At 45.9% G+C, this 20,764-nt stretch overlaps 1 protein-coding gene across 1 annotated transcript in view; it reads left to right on the plus strand.

Annotated features, from left to right (window-relative positions):
* Positions 1-2,610: 2,610 nt before the first annotated feature.
* Positions 2,611-20,764, plus strand: part of LOC138987288 (SLAM family member 8-like) — a gene marked incomplete at its 5' end in the record, with an annotated part of 29,610 nt that continues 11,456 nt past the window's right edge. Inside the window, one exon of the mRNA XM_070368705.1 lies at positions 2,611-2,988. Within this exon, the coding sequence (XP_070224806.1) occupies positions 2,611-2,988 (378 nt within the window). The remainder of the gene's footprint in view (positions 2,989-20,764) is intronic.

Genomic DNA, 20,764 nt, shown 5'->3' on the forward strand with positions numbered 1-20,764 from the left:
TGTGCCAGCTGTTTCTGATGAGAGAAGGATAGGGGTCTGTTTCATGGGCACCTGCTGGCCACGGTGTTTGTGTCCTGATTTGTTTAGAGGGACTGGTAGCAAAGTTCTGCCCAGTTCTTCTCAACTGACCTCCTGTGAACTGTGTGGGGGTGTCCATTCTCACACCAGGGTGTGTGCTTTACAGTGGGGGCCCCCAATTCCTGGGACATGGACAAGCACTGGTCCCTGGCCTGTTAGGAACCTAGCCACAGAGAAGGAGCTAAGTGGCAGGTGAGTGAGTGAAGCTTCATCTGTATTGACAGCCACTCCCCATCACTCAAATTACTGCCAAAACTCAGGAAAACAAGCTCAGGGCTCCCACTGATTCTGCATTATGGTGAGCTGTATAATTATTTAATTATATGTCACAATGTATTATTATGATAATAAAGTGCATAATAAGTGTAATGTGATTGAATCATCCTGAAACCATCCCCAGTCTGTGGAAAAATGGTCTTCCATGACAGCAGTCCCTAGTATCAAAAGGTTGGTGACTGCTGCTCTACAGGGCATCAGTCCTTTGCACCAGACTTAGTCTTGCACTAGGGTCTCATAGGGGAGTGAAGTGTGGAAAGAAGGGACAAAAGAGGAGCTCTGAGGAGCCAGACAGGATATATGGATGAGTGAATACCTTTTGCTCTCATGAACCACTGTCCCTAATATACATGTTGTGAAGCCTTTTGACCTGGGACTAAAAGGTCATTAAGCTTTGTGAGGGTCTGTAAGAGGGTCTGTGAGTTCTGTAAGAGGAGCTGAAAGGACTGTGGTGAAGGCCTGATCCTGAGGAAATGCCTTCTTAAATGAGTTGATGATTAAATGAATACAAAAATATCTGAAACACCTGTGCATATGAATGCTGGCATGAGCTATTCTCTGCTTCCAGTGAGACCAGGAATGGGTATTAGTACAGCAGGAGGAAGGCAGGTTTGAGATGAGAATATACTGATTTGGAGAGAAGACTGTTTCCCGGCAGTCAGAGGCCCACCCAGGCAAATCTTGACATGCTGGAAGAAGGAGATTGTTTTTCCTTTCAGGATAAAGTTATTCTGTGGCACTTTCCCTGTCCTACCTTGGTCTCCTAAAGGGCAGAGGGTATCAGGTCCCTGGAATGTAAGCCTCAAGGTGGAAAGTAAGCTCTGGAGCAATTTGCCCTGAGGGTAATGTGCCAACTGGTCACAGTTCTGCACTAAAGTGTCTGAGTAAGGCCCACTGCGATCTCTCAGAGACTCTTTGGGAAGTGCTGACTTGGTGGCATGGACTGCAGAGTTCACTAAATGCTCACTTGCTCCCTCTCATATTCTAGTCGCTGGCAGTTAGCCAGGGCCTTGTGACCAGTGCTGGCAAAAAAGCAAAAACAGAAATCACACTATTTCTGGACAGAAGCAGGAAAACCCTTAGGTGATTCTCCTGTCTCCCCTCCCTGCTGGGGGGTTGGGAGCCTGTGAGGATGCTGTGAGTTCCATGGTGCAGCTACAAGGAGGTGGCACCTCCTCCATGTGTGATAGGACTTCTCTCTCACTCTCTTTTGGGACCTGGGGTGGGTGATATAAACACCCCTTGTTCTAAGACCCCTGAGGTATTATAACTCTTTTTTACACAGCACAGTCTATCTGTCCTGACTACTACACTGCCTGTAAAGGACAGGAAGGACAGCAGCCTTCATATTTGTATTAGGTGTCTACTGCTGTATAACCTGTCACGCCAAAACGTAGTGCCTTAATCACCACCCAATATGGTTTCAGAGTTTCCGTGGGTCAGGGCTTAGGGGTAGTTCAGCTGGGTCCTCTCTGGCTCAAAGTGTCCCCAACTAAAATCAAAGTCTTGGCTGGGGCTGCATCAGCCCTAGGGTCATCTGAGAAGGATCTGCTTCTAAGCTTACTTGTGCAATTAATGATGGGAGGCAGTTTCTGTGCTTGTTGAGATGAGGGCCTCAGTTCCTCCCTGGCTGTGGGCCAGAGGCTCCCTCAGTGCCTTGCCATGTGGGCCCCTCCTTAGGGCAGCTGACAACATGATAGCTGGGTTCCTCAGAGTGAGAAAGAAAGAAAGTTAAGGAGAGAAAGAGAGTGAAGGAGAGAAAGAGAGTGTGTGTGCAAGGAAGAGGGACATCACAGTCTTGTGTAACCTAGTATCATGCAGTGACATCCATCTGTGTCCATATTCTGTTCCTTGAAAGAAGATCACTAGGTGCAGCCCATATTCCAGGGAAGAGGTGTCAAAAGGGTGTGAACAGGAGGAAGGGGGGTCTTTGGGAGACACTTTGGGAGCTCCTTCTACAATTTCACACTTATATGTACCTGAAAATGTGATTCAGACCATGATCTGACATAATTCACACACATCAATATCAGCCAAGCAAGGAAAATCTGGGTTAGCAAGTTTAAGTAACTTGTTCAAGGTTAGGCACCATGAGAACCAGGATTAGATTCCAAAATTATTTCAAATTGATTGTACTTGCATTCCAAGAATCAGGAGAGTATATTGGATGGATTTCATGAAAAAGATGAGTTCTGTTGTTTTTCTTTTTCTTCTTAACTGAAAAACTACTCACATTTTCTATGTCCATTGTCCTAGGCATCTGTAGCACAGTGGCCAGTAGTTCTGTATCACATGGTTCTGAAGCTCAGGATCCTGGATTTGTTCCCATGTATGGGACCCAAGGAGGTTCTGTGTTGTTTCATGTGATCAAGAAGCAAGAAGCTGACCCAGAGGAGGTCTCATGGGGCTTTGGTCCTCAGTCAAACTACAGAGTCCTGCTGCAAGTCCACCGTGGGGCAGACACCCCAACCTGGGTCAGCCTCCAGGACAAGTACCAGCAGAGGGTCCATGTGCCCAATGTGACATCCTTGAAGATTGAGAACCTGACCCAAGAGGACAGTGGGCAGTACCGGGCTCGAGCCAGGTTCACTGGAGGAAGAGAACTTACCCAGGTTTTCCACCTCACTGTCTATGGTAAGTGACACCTCCTCACCCCACCCTAAGCCTTCCCTCCTGCTTTTGTGCTAGGAGTTTCACACAGGCCCCATTTTTCAGGATCCCTTCAAGACACCAGTCTTCATATCCTATTTTCTCATTCAGAATTAGGATAAGTAGGTTCACCACAAAATGAACAGAGCTGAGATTCAAACCAGGGATAAAATCACTTCAGTGTTTTGGAAAAGGAGAAAGAAAATTTGGGGTAAGTGTATTTGTCATCAGTTCAGTTCAGTTCAGCTCAGTCACTCAGTCATGTCTGACTCTTTGTGACCCTATGGACTGCAGCATGCCAGGCTTCATTGTCCATCACCAAGTCCCAGATCTTGCTCAGACTCATGTCCAATGAGTGAATGATGCCATCCAGCCATCTCATCCTCTGTCTTCCCCTTCTGCTCCTGCCTTCAGTCAGTTCTTCACATCAGGTGGCCAAAGCATTGGAGCTTCAGCTTCAGCATCAGTCCTTCCAATGAATATTCAGGACTGATTTCCTTTATGATTGACTGGTTTGATCTCCTTGCAGTCCAATTGACTCTCAAGAGTTTTCTCCAACACCACAATTCAAAAACATCAACTCTTTGGTTCTCAGCTTTCTTTATGGTCCAACTCTCACATCCATACATGACTACTGGAAAAACCATAGCTTTGACTAGATGGACTTTTGTGGGCAAAATAATGTCTCTGCTTTTTAATATGCTGTCTAGGTTGGTCATAGCTTTGCTTCCAAGGAGCAAGTGTCTTTTAATTTCATGGCTGTGATCACCATCTGCAGTGATTTTGGAGCCTTAGAAAATTAAGTCTGTTACTGTTTCCATTGTTTCCCCATCTATTTGCCATGAAGTGATGGTACTGGATGCCATGATCTTAGTTTTTTGCTGTCGAGTTTTAAGCCAGCTTTTTCACTCTCCTCTTTCACTTTCATCAAGAGGCTCTTTAGTTCCTCTTTTCCTTCTCCCATAAGCGTGGTGTCATCTGCATATCTGAGGTTATTGATATTTTTCTTGGCAATCTTGAGTCCAGCTTGTGCTTCATCCAGCAGAGCATTTTGCATGATGTACTCTGCTGCTGCTGCTGCTAAGTCACTTCTGTAGTGTCCGACTCTGTGCGACCCCATAGAAGGAAGCCCACCAGGCTCCTCCATCCCTGGGATTCTCCAGGCAAGAACACTGGAGTGGATTGCCATTTCCTTCTCCAATGCAGGAAAGTGAAAAGTGAAAGTGAAGTCGCTCAGTCATGCCCAACTCGTAGCCACACCATGGACCACAGCTCACCAGGCTCCTTCGTCCATGGGATTTTCCAGGCAAGAGTACTGGAGTGGGGTGCCATTGCCTTCTCCATGATGTACTCTGCATAGAAGTTAAATAAGCAGGGTGACAATATACAGCCTTGACATCCTCCTTTCCTAATTTGGAACCAGTCTATTGTTCCATGTCCCGTTCTAACTGTTGGTTCTTGACCTGCGTACAAATGTCTCAGGAGGCAGGTAAGGTGGTCTGGTATTCCCATCTCTTTAAGAATTTACCACGGTTTGTTGTGATCCATACAGTCAAAGGCTTTAACATAGTGATGCAGATGTACTTGTTTTTCTGGAACTCTCTTTCTTTTTCTATAATCAACAGATGTTGGTGATTTGATCTCTGGTGATCCCTTTTCCTTTTCTAAATCCAGCTTGAATACCTGGAAGTTCTCAGTTCAGATAAAGTTGAAGCCTATTTTGGAGAATTTTTAGTATTACTTTGCTAGCATGTGAGATGAGCACAATTTTTCAGTAGTTTGAACATTTTTTGCATTGCCTTTCTTTGGGATTGGGATGAAAACTGATCTTTTCCAATCCTGTGGCTGAAGAGGAAAATTTAAAATTTACACTCAGTTAGAAATAACTTCATGCTCATTCTGCTTCTGTTAGATATTTTTGCTGGGCCAGGATGGTACACAATGACCTAGCAATCAACTACTACCATAAGTTATTCTGATAAGTATGGAATGTTCTGTTCCTGCTTCTATGAGTTTCTGTTTGGACATTTCCTGCATGTAAGCCATAGCAACTCCTGTGCTCTGTAGTTGCCCATAATCCATAGTAACCAGGTAACCAATCAACCAGTGCCAACTGTAATTATGTGTACTGACCCTATAAGAGTAAAGCTCACCCTGAACGCAGGCCCCCAGAACCTCAGAAGTTTAGCTTGTCTGAGACCACTGGCTTAATAAACCTGAGTTCTCCAACCCTCAAAGTGTGATGCTTGGTTTCTTGATGGTCTGACTTCTGAAACATTTCTGGAAGCCCCAGGGAGATTCCAGCCACACTGGTCCCTTGAGACACTGCACTGGTGGCTTGGCCAGTTTGGAGTGGAGTAACTCCAAAACAAATGAGGAGAACCTTTATGGTTTTCTGGGTTCTCTTTCGGACTGGCATTCTGACTCTCCATGTGGCTGAGCCCTGACTGGACTCATTGGAGGGATGGGCCAGTTCATCAGGCAAGACTTCTCAATAAGGTAAGGCCCCAGAGCCAGTCCCCAGTCATGTCATACCTCAATGGGTAGAAGAGGAGATTGATCATCTCCTTGAGCAACAGTTAGGGAAACCCGGGAACTATGGAGAAGGGAGGTATTGTGACGACCTCTGCTCTGAATGTGTGTGTGAGCGAACTCCCTGGTTTGTCCTCATTCCAGGGTGACTGTGTGGCTACATGGCCCTCATGGCTTTGGATTCTGAGTGGGTCCTAACCTGCAGTTCCGTGGTGACCTCATATGGCTCAGGGCAGTGTCTGTCTCTGAGGGACCCTGTCCCTCCCTGTGAGTCAGATTCTGGTCAGGGGCTTATACTGACTTGCCAAAGCTAAGAGGTATCTAAGTTCCACATGGAGACATGGCCAGGTGGGCACCTGAATGGTCTCCTCCTGGAGGGGGAACCCACACTTGTTTGTCTTCGTGCCACCAACACAAGGAAGGATACACAGGGAGGGGGAAAACTGGTTACTGATTTGATTTAGAAGTTGTGTATGTCCAAATGGCTCTTTTGCCCTAGGACACTCTGTCAAAATTATTTTCTTAAAATTTTGAATGCTCATTTCCCCCTTCCATCAGCTGACTCTTTGAGCCAATTATTGAAAAATTGAATTTTCCTCAAAAAACTTGCCTCTTTTGCCAGGCAGTTCTGCACCTCCTTTTCTCTTGATCCCTTGAGCCAGCCCGTGTGGAGGGGCACACTCTGACGTGCTCCTGCATACTTTTGGATTCTCATTATGAGGCTGCCTTCCTCTTTCACCTTTTCCTCATGATTCCCTGATTCCCCAAGGGTTTCAGGCCCTTCACCTAGGCAAGGAGTATGCATACTGCTCTCTCCACTTGCTCAGTGCCTTTGAGAGGGTCAATCAAAGGCACTGAGCCCCACCTGAAATTATTCCTCCATGAATCCCATTACAAGGGATTGCCTCCTTTCAGTCCTGTCTCCCTGAGGCATTTAGTGATCAGGGCCATCTTCAAGGAGACCTGTAACTGCGCTGTGTGGGAATACTGGGCTTTCCAGGAGTGGTGATGTCAGTGCTACCTAGGCTTTAAGGCCCTAAGTCAAGGCCCTTCCCATGTGCACCCCTCTCCTTCCTGGTCAGAGAGGTAGATTACATTTATCAATATGGGGGAAGCTACTCTAAGCCAACTGTTTTAGATCGTATGATGAAAAATTTTAAGAAAAATTTCTCTGGAGACTATGGGGTTAAGATGACCTTGGGAAAGCTCTGCACCCTGTGTGAGTCAGAATGGCCCACCTTCAGGGTGGGTTGGCCTGCAGAGGGTACTCTAGACATTCCTACGGTTAGTGCTGTATACTGAGCAGTGACAGGGACCCCTGGGCACCCAGACCAGTTTCCATACATAGAGTCCTGGTTTCAAACCACCAATCAGCTAACTCCTTGGGTTCAGTTCTGTGCAAACCGGCAGGGACATTGTAGGGTCTTTGTGACCCAGCTGGCTCCAAGAAAAGGCAAAGAAGGGCCAAAAAAAGGTTACCCACCAAGGGGACCCTGAAGAAGAGTCCCCTGTGCCTCTGCACTACATTCCAACTGCTCCACCAGTCCTCATTCAGCCTTCTCACCGTTTACCAGACAGCTGTTTACCATCTGTGTCACCATCACCTCCAAATCCAGAGCACCCTCCGAGCCCACAGCAACTTTGCTCAGACAACCAGCCGGCTCAACAGCCCTAAGCCCTGCTGATATCTTTACGAGAGACCTGAGGCCCTCTCCAGATTAATGAGGATGACTCTGTCCAGCTAGGATGCCCAGTCCTTTATTACCAACCCTTTACCACTACCAACCTCCTCAACTGGAAACACCACACTCCATCTTACTCAGAGAAACAGCAGGCAATGATTGATCTTTTTCAGTCTGTTTTTCACACCCACCAACCTACCCGGGACAACTGTTGTCATCTTTTGCTGACTCTCTTCGACACTGAGAAATGCTGCTGAATCCTTTCAGAGGCTCAGAGATGGATCCAAGGGCAGGGATCAGCTGGTACAGTAGATCCTGCAGCCTGGGCCCTGGGGGCTACCCTGGACCTTCAGCACAACTGAGACTTCAGTGCACTGGATGGAAAGGACTCCCTCAACATGTCCTGGAAAGCACTGCTACAGGGACTGAGGGCAGGAGCAAGAAAACCAACCAATATGTCTAAGACAACAAAGGTGCACCAGAAGCCAGGTGAATCACCCATGGAGTTCTATGAGAGACTGTGTGAAGCATTCTGGGTGTGTACCCCTTTTGACCCTGCAGTGCGAGAAAACCAACACATGTTCAATGCAGTGTTTGTGGCTCAGTCTTACACTGACATCTGACATAAGCTCCAGAAACTTGACAGCTTCACTGGAATGAATGCCACTCAGCTGCTGGAGGTTGCAAACAAGGTGTTTGTGAACCACTATGAGAAGCCCAAAGGATGGCTGACAAGCAAATGAAGCAGAAGCTGTGGCTGCTGGCTGCTGCACTGGGGAACCCAGATCCAGTGAAACAGACTGTTCCCCCTTGGAAAGGGAAAGACAAGAAGAGACCACTCTTACATCTTGACCAGTGCACCTATTGCAAAGAGACTGGACACTGGAAGAATGAATGCTTCCATTGCAGAAGGATGTGTGAATGGTCAAAGAAGTTCAATCAACTCAATAAAGGAAGGTACCAGCCTGAGCCAGTCATCCAAGACTTTATTGGCCTGGCAGGGAAGAATCAGACTAGGAAGGACCAGACTCCCTGACCCTGGTCTCCTGGCAGCCTATGGTGGCAATGAAAGTAGGGAGGGCAATTAGTGACTTTTATGGTGGACTCTGGAGCTGAATGCTCTGTGATAATCACACCTGTGCTCCCCTCCCAGGTCGAACAGCAATTATCATCAGGGCCACAGGGGACAGGACTGCCCACTCATGCCAGCAAGTCCCCTAGTGACTCATGAATTCCTGTTCTTACTGGAGTGCCCTATTCCCCTACAGGGCAGTGATTTACTGACAAAGCTTGGAGTGCAGATTACCTTTGCCCCCAGGAAGCATGTGAGCCTCATCCTGTGGAGCCAATCAACTTTGATGATGGCTGTGACCATGCCCAGGGAAGATGAAATTTGCCTCTATTCTTCAGACAGAGAACAGACAAATCCAACCAGCCTGCTAAAAGAGTTTCCTGCTGTCTGAGCAGAAAAGGGGTCCCCAGTTTTAGCCAAAAATCACACACTCATCATGGTGGACATGAAGCCAAGGGGCACTCCTGTCAGAGAAGCAATATCCAGTGTCACAGGAGGCATGCCTGGGAATTTGAGACCACACCCAATGCCTGCAGGCACCAAAATTTTGATTGTCAGTCTCCCTTAAACACTATGCTCCTACCAGTTAAGAAACCTGGAGGGAACTACTGTCTCCATAACCTGTATCTCAGCACCATCATCAACACAATGATCACTAGCCATCCAGTGGTCCCAAACCCTTACACACTCCTGAGCCTCTTACCCATCTATGCAAGCTGATTCACCTGTCTCAATCTCAAGGACTCCTTCTTCTGTCTCCGCTGTCATGGGCCAGCCAGTCCTTCTTTGCCTTTGAGTGGGAAGACCCACACACCAGGAGACAGACACAGCTGACTTGGACCCGACTGCTGCAAGTCTTCAAGAACGCACCTACCCTGTTTGGTGAAGTCCTGGCTATGGGTCTTGCTGCCTTCCCCAGAGAAACCTTGAACTGCACCCTCCTCCCGTACATAGATGACCTGTTTCTAGCCAGTCAAACCAGAAAGGACTGCTAGAAAGCCACCAAAGCCCTGCTGGCTCTACTCTCCACCACAAGGTACAAGATGTCAAGGAAAAAGGTTCCGATCTGCAGACAGGAGGTCAGTACCTTGGGTTTATTATCTCTAGAGGCCACTGGGCACTTGGGCATGAGAGGAAACAAACTATCTGCTCAATACCTCAGCCAGGCACCAAGAAATGTTTGTGAGTTCCTTGGGGCTGCCAGATTTTGCCGGATCTGGATATTCGGTTTTTCTGAAATTGCCAAACCATTGTATGAAACCACAGCAAGGTCTGGTAAGGACCCCCTAGAGTGGGGGCCTAAACAAGAAAAAGCCTTCAGGGAGATAAAGAGACTTTTGACCACCACTACAGGATTAGAGCTGCTAGATGTGACGTGGGACTTTAACCTCTTCGTGCATAGACAAATCACACTGCACTTGGGGTCCTCACACAGTTGGGCCATGGCAGTGCCTGGTCACATATCTGTCCAAATGACTGGATCTTGTGACCACGGGATGGCCTCCATGTCTCCAGGCATTAGCTGCCACTGTGGTCCTGGTTAGAGAAGAAGATAAGCTTACACTGAAAGTGAAAGTGAAGTTGTGTTCAACTCTTTGCGACCCTGTGGGCTGTAGCCCATCAGTCTCCTCCATCCATGGGATTCTCCAGCCAAGAACACTGGAGTGGGTTGCCATTTTCTTCTCTAGGGGATCTACCCGACCCAGGGATTGAACCCGGGTCTTCCGCGTTGTAGGCAGACGCTTTACCGTCTGAGCCACAAGGGAATGCTTACACTAGTACAAAATATAAATGTAAAATTTCCCCATGCTATTACGGTGCTGATAAACAGCCAAGGGCACAAGTGGCTCACCAACACCAGGATGACTCATTGTTACGGACTACTCTGCAAAAACCCACGGGTCCACTTTGAGACTGTGCAGATGCTGAATCCCACTATCTTCTTACCTAAGGAGGCGTGAAACCCTGATCATAACTGCAAAGAGGTCATTGATGAAATTTACTTGAGCAGACCAAGCCTGATGGATATTCTCCTCCAAAACCCAGAACTGGAACTGTTCACTGATGGAAGCAGTTTCGTCAGGGCAGACAACACAAGGCAGGTTATGCAATAATGACAACAGACAAGATAGTTAAGTATGAGGCCTTGCCACAAGGGTAGGCAGCACAACGGGCTGAGCTATGGGCACTTATTCAGGCACTAAGGCACACTGAAGGAAAGCGAGTCAATATCTACACTGACTCAAGGTACGAGTTTGCTGCTTTACATGTTCATGGAGTCCTTTATAAAGAAAGGGGACTACTGACAGCAGGGGGAAAGGAGATCAAAAACAAAGAAGAAATTCTTCAGCTGTTGGAGGCAGTTTGAAAGCCTTCCCAAGTGGCAGCCATTCATTGCAAAGGCCATCAAAGAGGAACTGATCTAGTTAGCAAAGGGAATCTATTGGCCGACCAGACAGCCAAGAAGGCAGCAACCCAACCAAGTCCCACGGTAGGCCCTGAGCCAATTTCTAAGGTACTCTTGGCACCAGAATTGCCTCCACTCCTGAGATATACCAAGGAAGAAGATCTATGGGCTTTAGATGAGGGTGGAACAAAAGAAAAAGAGGGCTGGTGGAGGCTTCCAGACCAAAGGGTCTCTGTCCCCAGCAATATAGCAGTCCAGCTGATGAAACAGCACCGTGAGACAACTCACTTAAAGAAAACTGTGCTGGAAAGTTTACTGAGCTGCTACTATTTCGTTCCTAAGTTCCCAACCCTGTGTCCCCAGATCAGTGCTAGGTATGTGACTTGTATGCAAAACAATGCCAGCCAAGGACCAAGATCCAGCCCAGGGGTTCACACAGTTGGGACACTGCTCTTTGAAGATTTAGAAATTGAATTCACAGAAGTCAAGCCCTGCAAGTGTTCTAAATATTTAGTTGTGGTAGTCTGCACCTACTCGGGATGTGCTGAGGTCTATCCCAGGCATGTGAAGTGGCCAAGGCCCCACTAAGAGAGATAATCCTGAGATATGGGCTACCTCTCTGTATAGGGTATGACAACAGGCCGGCCTTTGTGTCTGAGATAATCCAGACTTTGTCCAAGACACTGAGAGTCAAATGGAAGCTCCACTTGGTGGCCTGCTTACAGGCCACAAAGCTCAGGGAAAGTTGAGCACATGAATCAGACTATGTTAGTTAAGCTCTGTCAGTAGAGAGCCAGTTACCTCGGGTCGACATGCTACCTCAGCTTTGCTCTGAGCCCAGTGCTCCCGGAGATCCTCAGGCTATTCTCCCTTAGAGGTCATATACGGGAGACCACCCCCAGTGATAGGGAAGCTCAAGGGAGACTCCCAACAACTAGCTGATCTGAAGATGTCCTGACACCTCCAGGCCCTGGGAAGAGTCTTCCACCATATCACTCGAGAAACCTTAGAAAGGACCCCCTGTTCCTTTGGGGAATTGGGTTCATTCCTATAAGCCAGGAGATGAGGTACGGGTTAAAGATTGGAAATAGGAACCACTTCAGGCAGTCTGGACAGGCCCTCAAACAGTTGTCCTGGTGACCCCTACTGCTGTTAAGTTACATGTGTCACTCCGTGGATTCACCATACCTGGGTGAAGATAGCAGCACCTCTAGAAGTGCAAGAGAACTGGACTGCTGAGGCTCATCTGAACCAGCCATTTTGGGTCTTCCTTCATAGACACCCAAATCCTGCCCAAGATCTTCAACCCTGCTCCAGTCACTCCAGGGCTGGCTGGTCCACACATGATGGAAATTGAGGAATTTGATAAGGGACATCTGAAAGTCAGGGTTATGATGACACCCTGCCAAGTAAGGACTGGTTGCACCACTGGCCTTGATGCTTTCTGTGGGTCAAACATGAGGGATTGCTTTGGCTACAATCTATCCCAAAAGTAATGGAATTAATAATGGAATCAAATGTTTTGTATAATAGCAGTTTCTATCCTGCTGAGCTATAGTGTATTAGAAAGTAAAACAGACCCCACATGTACTCCATGCATTCACATGACTAGATCAGGTCAGGAGGTAACTTGGACCTTGCTTCACCATACTCACTTCCCCAGCCAAGGAGAGGCCCAATGAAACCTGTGTTCATAACAAGGCAACCTATTCTATTTGTCAACAAGAAGGCCAGTATATTTGTTTTGACAACCAGATTCCCCTCCTAATGTAGATTGGTTAGAGGTTTGGCACCAAGAAGGAGGGCTTCTGACTAACCAGATACGAATTACAAATTTAGAATTTCTGGTGTCAGTTCACTTTGATGTGTGTGCTGCTATTAACAGAAACCCCTCAGTTCAGTTCAGTTCAGTTCATTCACTCAGTTGTGTCCAACTCTTTGCGACCCCATGAATCACAACACGCCAGGCCTCCCTCCCTGTCCATCACCAACTCCCAGAGTTCACTGAGACTCACATCCACCGAGTCAGTGATGCCATCCAGCCATCTCATCCTCTGTCGTTCCCTTCTCCTCCTGCCCCCAATCCCTCCCAGCATCAGAGTCTTTTACAATGAGTCAACTCTTTGCGTGAGGTGGCCTAAGTACTGGAGTTTCAGCTTTAGCATCATTCCTTCCAAAGAACACCCAGGGCTGATCTCCTTCAGAATGGACTGGTTGGATCTCCTTTCGGTCCAAGGGTCTCTCAAGAGTCTTCTCCAACACCACAGTTCAAAAAGCATCAATTCTTTGGTGCTCAGCTTTCTTTATAGTCCAACTCTCACATCCTTACATGACCACTGGAAAAACCATAGCCTTGACTAGACAGACCTTTGTTGGCAAAGTAATGTCTCTACTTTTTAATATGCTGTCTAGGTTGGTCATAACTTTCCTTCCAAGAAGTAAGTGTCTTTTAATTTCATGGCTGTAGTCACCATCTGCAGTGATTTGGGAGCCCAGAAAAATAAAGTCAGCCACTGTTTCCTCATCTATTTGCCTTGAAGTGATGGGACCAGATGCCATGATCTTAGTTTTCTGAATGTTGAGCTTTTTTTTTTCCTTGCTGCAATATTTTTATATATTTTATTTTTTGACTTTACAATATTGTATTGGTTTTGCCATATATCAACATGAATCCACCACAGGTATACATGTGTTCCCCATTCTGAACCCCCCTCCCACTTCCCTCCCCGTACCATCCCTCTGGGTTGTCTCATTGCACCAGCCCCAAGCATCCAGCATTGTGCATTGAACCTGGACTGGCGACTCATTTCAATTATGATATTATACATGTTTCAATGCCATTCTCCCAAATCATCCCACCCTCTCCCTCTCCCACAGAGTCCAAAAGACTGTTCTATAGCTTTAAGTCAACTTTTTCACTCTCCACTTTCACTTTCATCAAGAGGCTTTTGAGTTCCTCTTCGCTTTCTGCCATAAGGGTGGTGTCATCTGCATATCTGAGGTTATTGATATTTCTCCCAGCAATCTTGATTCCAGCTTGTGTTTCTTCCAGCCCAGCGTTTTTCATGATGTACTCTGCATATAAGTTAAATAAGTAGGGTGATAATATACAGCCTTGACGTACTCCTTTTCCTATTTGGAACCAGTCTGTTCCATGAATACTATAAAATGTGGGGCTTATCATGGGACAAGAGTACGTGTTTAATGACAAATATATGTGTGAATTAGCATCCACCCACTCCTCTTGCTATGGTGATTACTGGGCTTACTGCCCTCACTGGAGTTGTGTCACATGGACAACCTGGAAAGATAAAAGAAGATAACTCTCCTTCAAAAGCGAACTGTTGGCCCCAGTTGAGAACTAGGGCTGAGCGCTGAAGAATTGATGCTTTTGAACTGTGGTTTTGGAGAGACTCTTGAGAGTCCCTTGGACTGCAAGGAGATCCACCCAGTCCATTCTGAAGGAGATCAGCCCTGGGATTTCTTTGGAAGGAATGATGCTAAAGCTGAAACTCCAGTACTCTGGCCACCTCATGCAAAGAGTTGACTCACTGGAAAAGACTCTGATGCTGGGAGGGATTGGGGGCAGGAGGAGAAGGGAATGACAGAGGATGAGATGGCTGGATGGCATCACCGACTCGATGGACGTGAGTCTGAGTGAACTCCAGGAGTTGGTGATGGACAGGGAGGCCTGGCGTGTTGCGATTCATTGGTCGCAAAGAGTCGGACATGACTGAGCGACTGATCTGATCTGATCTGATCTGATCTAATCCTGTCAGTTTCACTGTCTTCAACCCAGGGAACTCAAGATGAAAAAATATGGATTCAAAATTGGTAATTATATCAATGGGAGAGGTGCTGACCCAGGAACTGTGTTGGATTTCCAGAGTATTTCTGTTTCATTCCTGGCATCTACACACAAGCTCTTCCATTCTTTTTATAAAGAGATAGAAAGTGGTCCCCCTCCTGTTTCAGTCAAAACTAAAAACCTGTTCTTAGCTCTAGCAGAGACCATAGCTCAGACATTAATGGCTATTTCTTGCTATGTGTGTGGGGTAACTATGATGGGAGAAAATGGCCCTGGAAAGCTAAAGAATCAGATTCCCAGAGATCCTTCAACAGCTCAGGGGAATTCAAGAAAACCAGGGTCAGAATTTGGCATTTGAAGGCTTCCATAATTGGCAAAACTGTCTGGAGCTGTGGGGCCCAATATTCAATGTTCCGGTAGGAAGCCTCATTGTCTTGGACAAAGATATTATAATGCAACTACTCACATGTCTGATTGATGGGGAAACACAAACCATACAGAGCCTAATCCTCACCCTCTAGCAAGCTTTCCCAGTTTAAAGACCAGATGGGATGACTTGTCCACTGAAGGCCATTGGCCTGCTCCAGAAGGATTATTATACTGGATTTGTGGGGCTAATGCATATTCAATTTTGCCAGCCAGCTGGTCAGGAGGTATGCTTATTGGGGACTTTCCATCTCTCCTTTTTCCTATTTCCCCTAGCCCAAGGTGAATCATTGGGAGTCCCAGTTTATAAAGACAGAGGCCTCATCAAAAAGCACAGATCTCTACAGACTGGAAATTAGAAAGTTGACAAATGGCCTCCTGAATGCCTAATCCAATACTATGGGCCAGCCGATTGGGCAGAAGATGGGTCCTGGGGCTACCAAACCCCATTTACATGCATAACAGAATTATCTGGCTCCAGGCAATGGCTGAGATCTTTACTAATGAAATGGTCAAGTTTCATAACTTATTAGCAGAACAACAAACCAAGGTGCATAATGTTATCTATCAGAACCACCTGGCTCTAGATTACTTACTGGCTACAGGGGGTGGGGGTGGGGGCATCTGTGGGAAGTTCAATCTTAGCAACTGTTGTCTACAGATAGATGATAAAGGCAAGGTCATAGAAGAAATAACCAGGAACATGACTAAAATAGCTCATGTTCCAGCCCAGACTTGGAAGGGATGGAATCCTGGAGAGCTACTTGAAGGATGGTTTTCTTATCTAGGAGGATTCAAAACTCTAGTATGAATAGTCCTACTCTTCCTTGGGATCTGCCTCCTCTTATGGTGCCTTTTGCCATTAATCAATCATAAGGACAGTTTCCAGCCTAGCAGAAGCTGCCGCAGATGGAGGGCACCACACACCTCCTAGCCCTGAGTGGTTATCAGCCCTGGGCCAAGAAAATCAAGAAGTTGATGACTTATATGATTTAAGGGGCTTCAAGAGGGGAGCCTGAAGAGGAAAATTTAAAACATACCCTAGGAAATAACTTCATGCTAGTTCTGCTTCTGAAAAATATGCTTGCTGCACCAAAATAGGAACAAGATGACCTAGCAATCAACTATTACTGTAAGATGTTCTGATAAGTATGGAATGTTCTAGTCCTGCTTCTATGAGTTTCTGTTTGGCAATTCCCTGCACATAACCCATAGCAACTCCCCTGCTGTGTAACTGCCCGTATCCCATAGCAACCAGGTAACCAATCAACCAGTGCCAAGTGTAATTGTGTGTACTGAACCTATAAGAGTAAAGTTCACCCTGAGTTCAGGCTCCTAGAACTTCAGAGTGCTAGGTCATCTGGGACCACTGGCTTAATAAACCTGAGTTCTCCAACCTCCAAGTGTGGTGCTTGGTTTCTCAACAGTCGTATTTTTGCAACATGGCCACTGATGAGTTTTCCAAATTTACTGGCGTATTAAGTGCAGCACTTTAACACTATCATCTTTTAGGATTTGAAATAGCTCAGCTGGAATTCCATCCCCTCCACTAGCTTTGTTTATAGTGATGCTTCCTAAGGCCCACTTGACTTCATACTCCAGGATGTCTGGCTCTAGGTGAGTGATCACACCACCATGGTTATCTGCTGCTGCTGCTGCTAAGTCGCTTCAGTCGTGTCCAACACTGTGCGACCCCATAGATGGCAGCCCACCAGGCACCCCATCCCTGGGATTCTCCAAGTAAGAACACTGGAGTGGGTTGCCATTTCCTTCTCCAATGCATATAAGTGAAAAGTGAAAGTGATGTCGCTCAGTCGTGTCCGACTCTTAGCAACTCCATGGACTGCAGCCCACTAGGCTCCTCCATCCATGGGATTTTCCAGGCAAGAGTACTGGAGTGGGGTGCCATTGCCTTCTCCGGCCATGGTTATCTGGGTCATGCATATTCAAAAGCAGAGACGTTACTTTGCCAGCAAAGGTCCGTCTAGTCAAGGCTATGGTTTTTCCTGTGGTCATGTATGGATGTGAGAGTTGGACTGTGAAGAAGGCTGAGCACTGAAGAATTGATGCTTTTGAATTGTGATGTTGGAGAAGACTCTTGAGAGTCCCTTGGACTGCAAGGAGATCCAACCAGTCCGTTCTGAAGGAGATCAGCCCTGGGATTTCTTTGGAGGGAATGATGCTGAAGCTGAAACTCCAGTACTTTGGGCACCTCATGCAAAGAGTTGATTCATTGGAAAAGACTCTGATGCTGGGAGGGATTGGGGGCAGGAGGAGAAGGGAACGACAGAGGATGAGATGGCTGAATGGCATCACTGACTCAATGGACTTGAGTCTGAGTGAACTCTGGGAGTTGGTGATGGACAGGGAAGCCTGGCATGCAGCAATTCATGGGGTCGCAAAGAGTCGGACACAACTGAGTGACTAAAGTGAACTGAACTGAAGATCTTTTTTGTATAATTTCTGTGTATTCTTGCCACCTCACTTTATATCTTCTCCTTCTGTTAGGTCCATACAGTTTCTGTCCTTTATTGTGCCCATCTTTACATGACAAGTTCCCTTGTTATCTCTAATTTTCTTGAAGAGATCTCTAGTCTTCCCCATTCTATTGTTTCCCTCTATTTCTTTGCATTGATCACTGAGGAAAGCTTTCTTATCTCTCCTTGCTATTCTTTGGAACTCTTCATTTAGATGGCTATATCTTTCCTTTTCTCCTTTGCCTTTCACTTCTCTTCTTTTCTCAGCTATTTGTAAGGCCTCCTCAGATAACCAGTTTGCCTTTTTGCATTTCTTCTTGGGATTGATTATGAGCACCACCTCCTGTACAATGTTATGAACCTCCATCCATAGTTCTTCATTAGTATTTGTCATAATAATTATTATTCTTTATAGGACTCAGTTTATTTGATTTGTATATTAATTTTCTATTGCTTCTATCACAGATTAGTATAAAGTTTGAACAGGGAAAGTAAGCAGGAAGCCCAGTTGTGGAGAGCTCAGCTATTTTTATTCTTGGTTTTCTGTTGCCTTCCTTCTACAAGTGTATTAGAGAACCATTGGAGACAGAAAACTATGAAGTGTTGCTTTTTAGAAATGACTATGAAAGCTTTTATCACTGCTATACCATTAAGAGCCTAAGCGCTATGCTTTTTGAAATTTTAGGGACAGTGAGCCTATAATTTCAAGATACCTCAAATAGCAAAATTTGAACCACATCTTCCAAGTGCCATTCTTCATAAATTTATTTAGAATCAAGCTTAAAAATCACCACCAGCAATCATTTTCATAGCCTATATGGCAACTTAACATTCTTCTATTTAATTTTTCAGCACTGCTTTATTATAAGACGTAGTTTGCAAAAAACAATAAGTTATTTGTATTGTAAGCTGAAAAGAATGAGAATCATAGAGTAGATCTGCAGCAATCTCTTCTGAGGAAGGCAAGAAAAATAGACATTTCAACTGCGCCTTTAGATTTGCAATTAGGTTGTTGGAAACAAATAGCCCCAGGTCATTCACCTTTGCCGGGGTCCAGCCCCGGCTGATCCAGGGTATTGGAAGGAGAGACGGCATAGGTGACCTATTTATTTAAATATTTATCAAAGATATAAAGAGTAATAGAATTAGGATAGCTCAGTGAGGAAATTCAGTGGAGAAAAGAGGCTGAGTAGCTTGGTTTACGTGGGAGACCAAATAAAACTTCAAGACAAGAAGTTTGCACCACTTAACATAGGCCGCTGGCGTCCTTCCGTTCTCCCGAAGGAGAGGAGACACTGAGGCCTCCCTGGTCGGATCTTAGAAGCCCAGGCATAATTAGCAAGCATGGCGGGTTCCGCACTTCAGATAGAAACTCAGCCAGAATTTGGGAGGGAGAGTGACATGGGGAGACCAAGTTTCGGTGAACAAGGCCTGCACTTTATTTTCCAAAGTAGTTTTTTATACCTTAAGTTATGCATAGAGGATAATGGGGGAAGGGGTAAAGTCATGCAGTAAGCCAGGCTTTCTTCCTGCAAACTTATCATACGCAAAAGAGGTGAACTACATCATCTTCTGGTCCGGAGTCCTGTTAACATTTTAAGAAACTTATTTTTCTCTAAAGGTGATTATTCTAAAGTCAGGCGCCAGCCTCCAAAAAGCATTGGATAGAGTTGCATTCCTATAGGGCAAAGGTGAGGTGGGCTCAATCAAGAAAAGAATTAACTCAAGGGTCCAAGGTCACAAACATTGAGGCTACTACTTACATTTCTATAAACCCATTATATCAATCAATACTCTGCCAAGGACACAGTAGGTAAGGGGTATGGTAAGTACTTAGCAGCAAACATTGGCCCAATAAGTGAAAAACCCTTCACCAATACAATTTCTAATCAATCTTTTAACTACTCAAAGGACTCTGTGTTTAGACAGTTTAGAACATCTCCCGCCTCTCACAGTTGGGAGGCTCTGAACAATCACATGTGGCCGGAAAAACCTATTCAGGCAGGCTAGAGGATTTCCAAAGGAGTTTGTAGGTTGAAACACTGTCACACCCAGGAATTATTAACTGGAGCTGTAAGCTAACTCTTTTTTCAGAGAGAGGTAGTGGGGAACAGCCCCCCGTAAAGTCAGAGGGGTAGGTGAGAGCACAAAGCAGAAAGTAGGCAGACTCTGGTTTGGGGGGTAGATGCTTGAGAATTTCCAGGGGGACTCCTGAGGCTCGATCCCGCCTTTGCGTATGCCGAGCCTCCTTCCTCATGACCTTTGCCACGGGCGGAGTTCCTCACGCTGGCTCCCGGCAGTGATAGAATTCCAGTTGAGCTATTCCAGATCCTGAAAGATGATGCTGTGGAAAGTGCTGCACTCAATATGCAATATGCACTCAATATGCAATATGCCAGCTCCCAGCACACCTTAAAACCTAAATAAAGAAACAAACAATCAGCCAACCTGAGGTGTAGAATTGGTATGGAATTTAAAGGCTCAAGAGACAGTTTTCTATGACAGTTAACCTGGGGTATCCTCTAATGCACATTAATGAAGTCTCCTTTATGTACAGTTGGAAAGGTCCCCTGGAGGAGGAAATGGCAACCCACTCTAGTATTTTTGCCTAGAGAATCCCATGGGCAGAGGAGCCTGGCGGGCTACAGTCCATGGGCTTGCAAAAAGTCGGACACGACTGAGTGACTAGTCTGAGTGACTAGTGGCTTAAAACACAAAAGTATTATTTTATCTTTCTGGATATCAGAAGTCAGATAGGGGTCTCACTGGGCTAAATCAAATCAATTAAAACAAAATAATCACAACCAAGAAATTGAGAATTATGTTTTATTTGGTGGACCTTTTTACGATTTCAAGCCTGAGAGACAGCATCTCAAGTAACCCTGAGAGAACTGCTCTGAGTAGGCAGAGGAAGGAGTCAGGTCATATGTAAGTTTGCAACAAGGGGCAGGTGGTCTGAACATCAAAAGACAATTACTAATTAAGGAAAAACAGATATCTCAAGGAATTTAGCACTTTTCTATGTGTGGGAAGGTAGAAAAGTCTGGGCTTACTGAAATCATTCCTTTCATATTCAGCTCAGCTCTCTGGGGCTTTTTCACACCCCCTCTGCCCCCACCACCCCAGGTCCTCAGGGATCACCATGGGAAATGACTGATGGCTGCAAGATAACAGGCACTGTTCTTCCTGGGTCCCTTCTGAGCTCAGAAATTCACATTTGGGGGCTGGAATCACTGATGGCTGTGACATCCTTGTTTATTGATATGGCAGGAAATGCTCCATTTCTCAGTGCTGTCGGGGCTGTGTGCCTTCCTGGAGGTTCCAGAGGAACAAACATTTTCTTTCACCTTGTACCTT

The sequence above is a fragment of the Bos mutus genome, chromosome 3 (assembly GCF_027580195.1).
Source record: "Bos mutus isolate GX-2022 chromosome 3, NWIPB_WYAK_1.1, whole genome shotgun sequence".
Classification (NCBI taxonomy): domain Eukaryota; kingdom Metazoa; phylum Chordata; class Mammalia; order Artiodactyla; family Bovidae; genus Bos; species Bos mutus.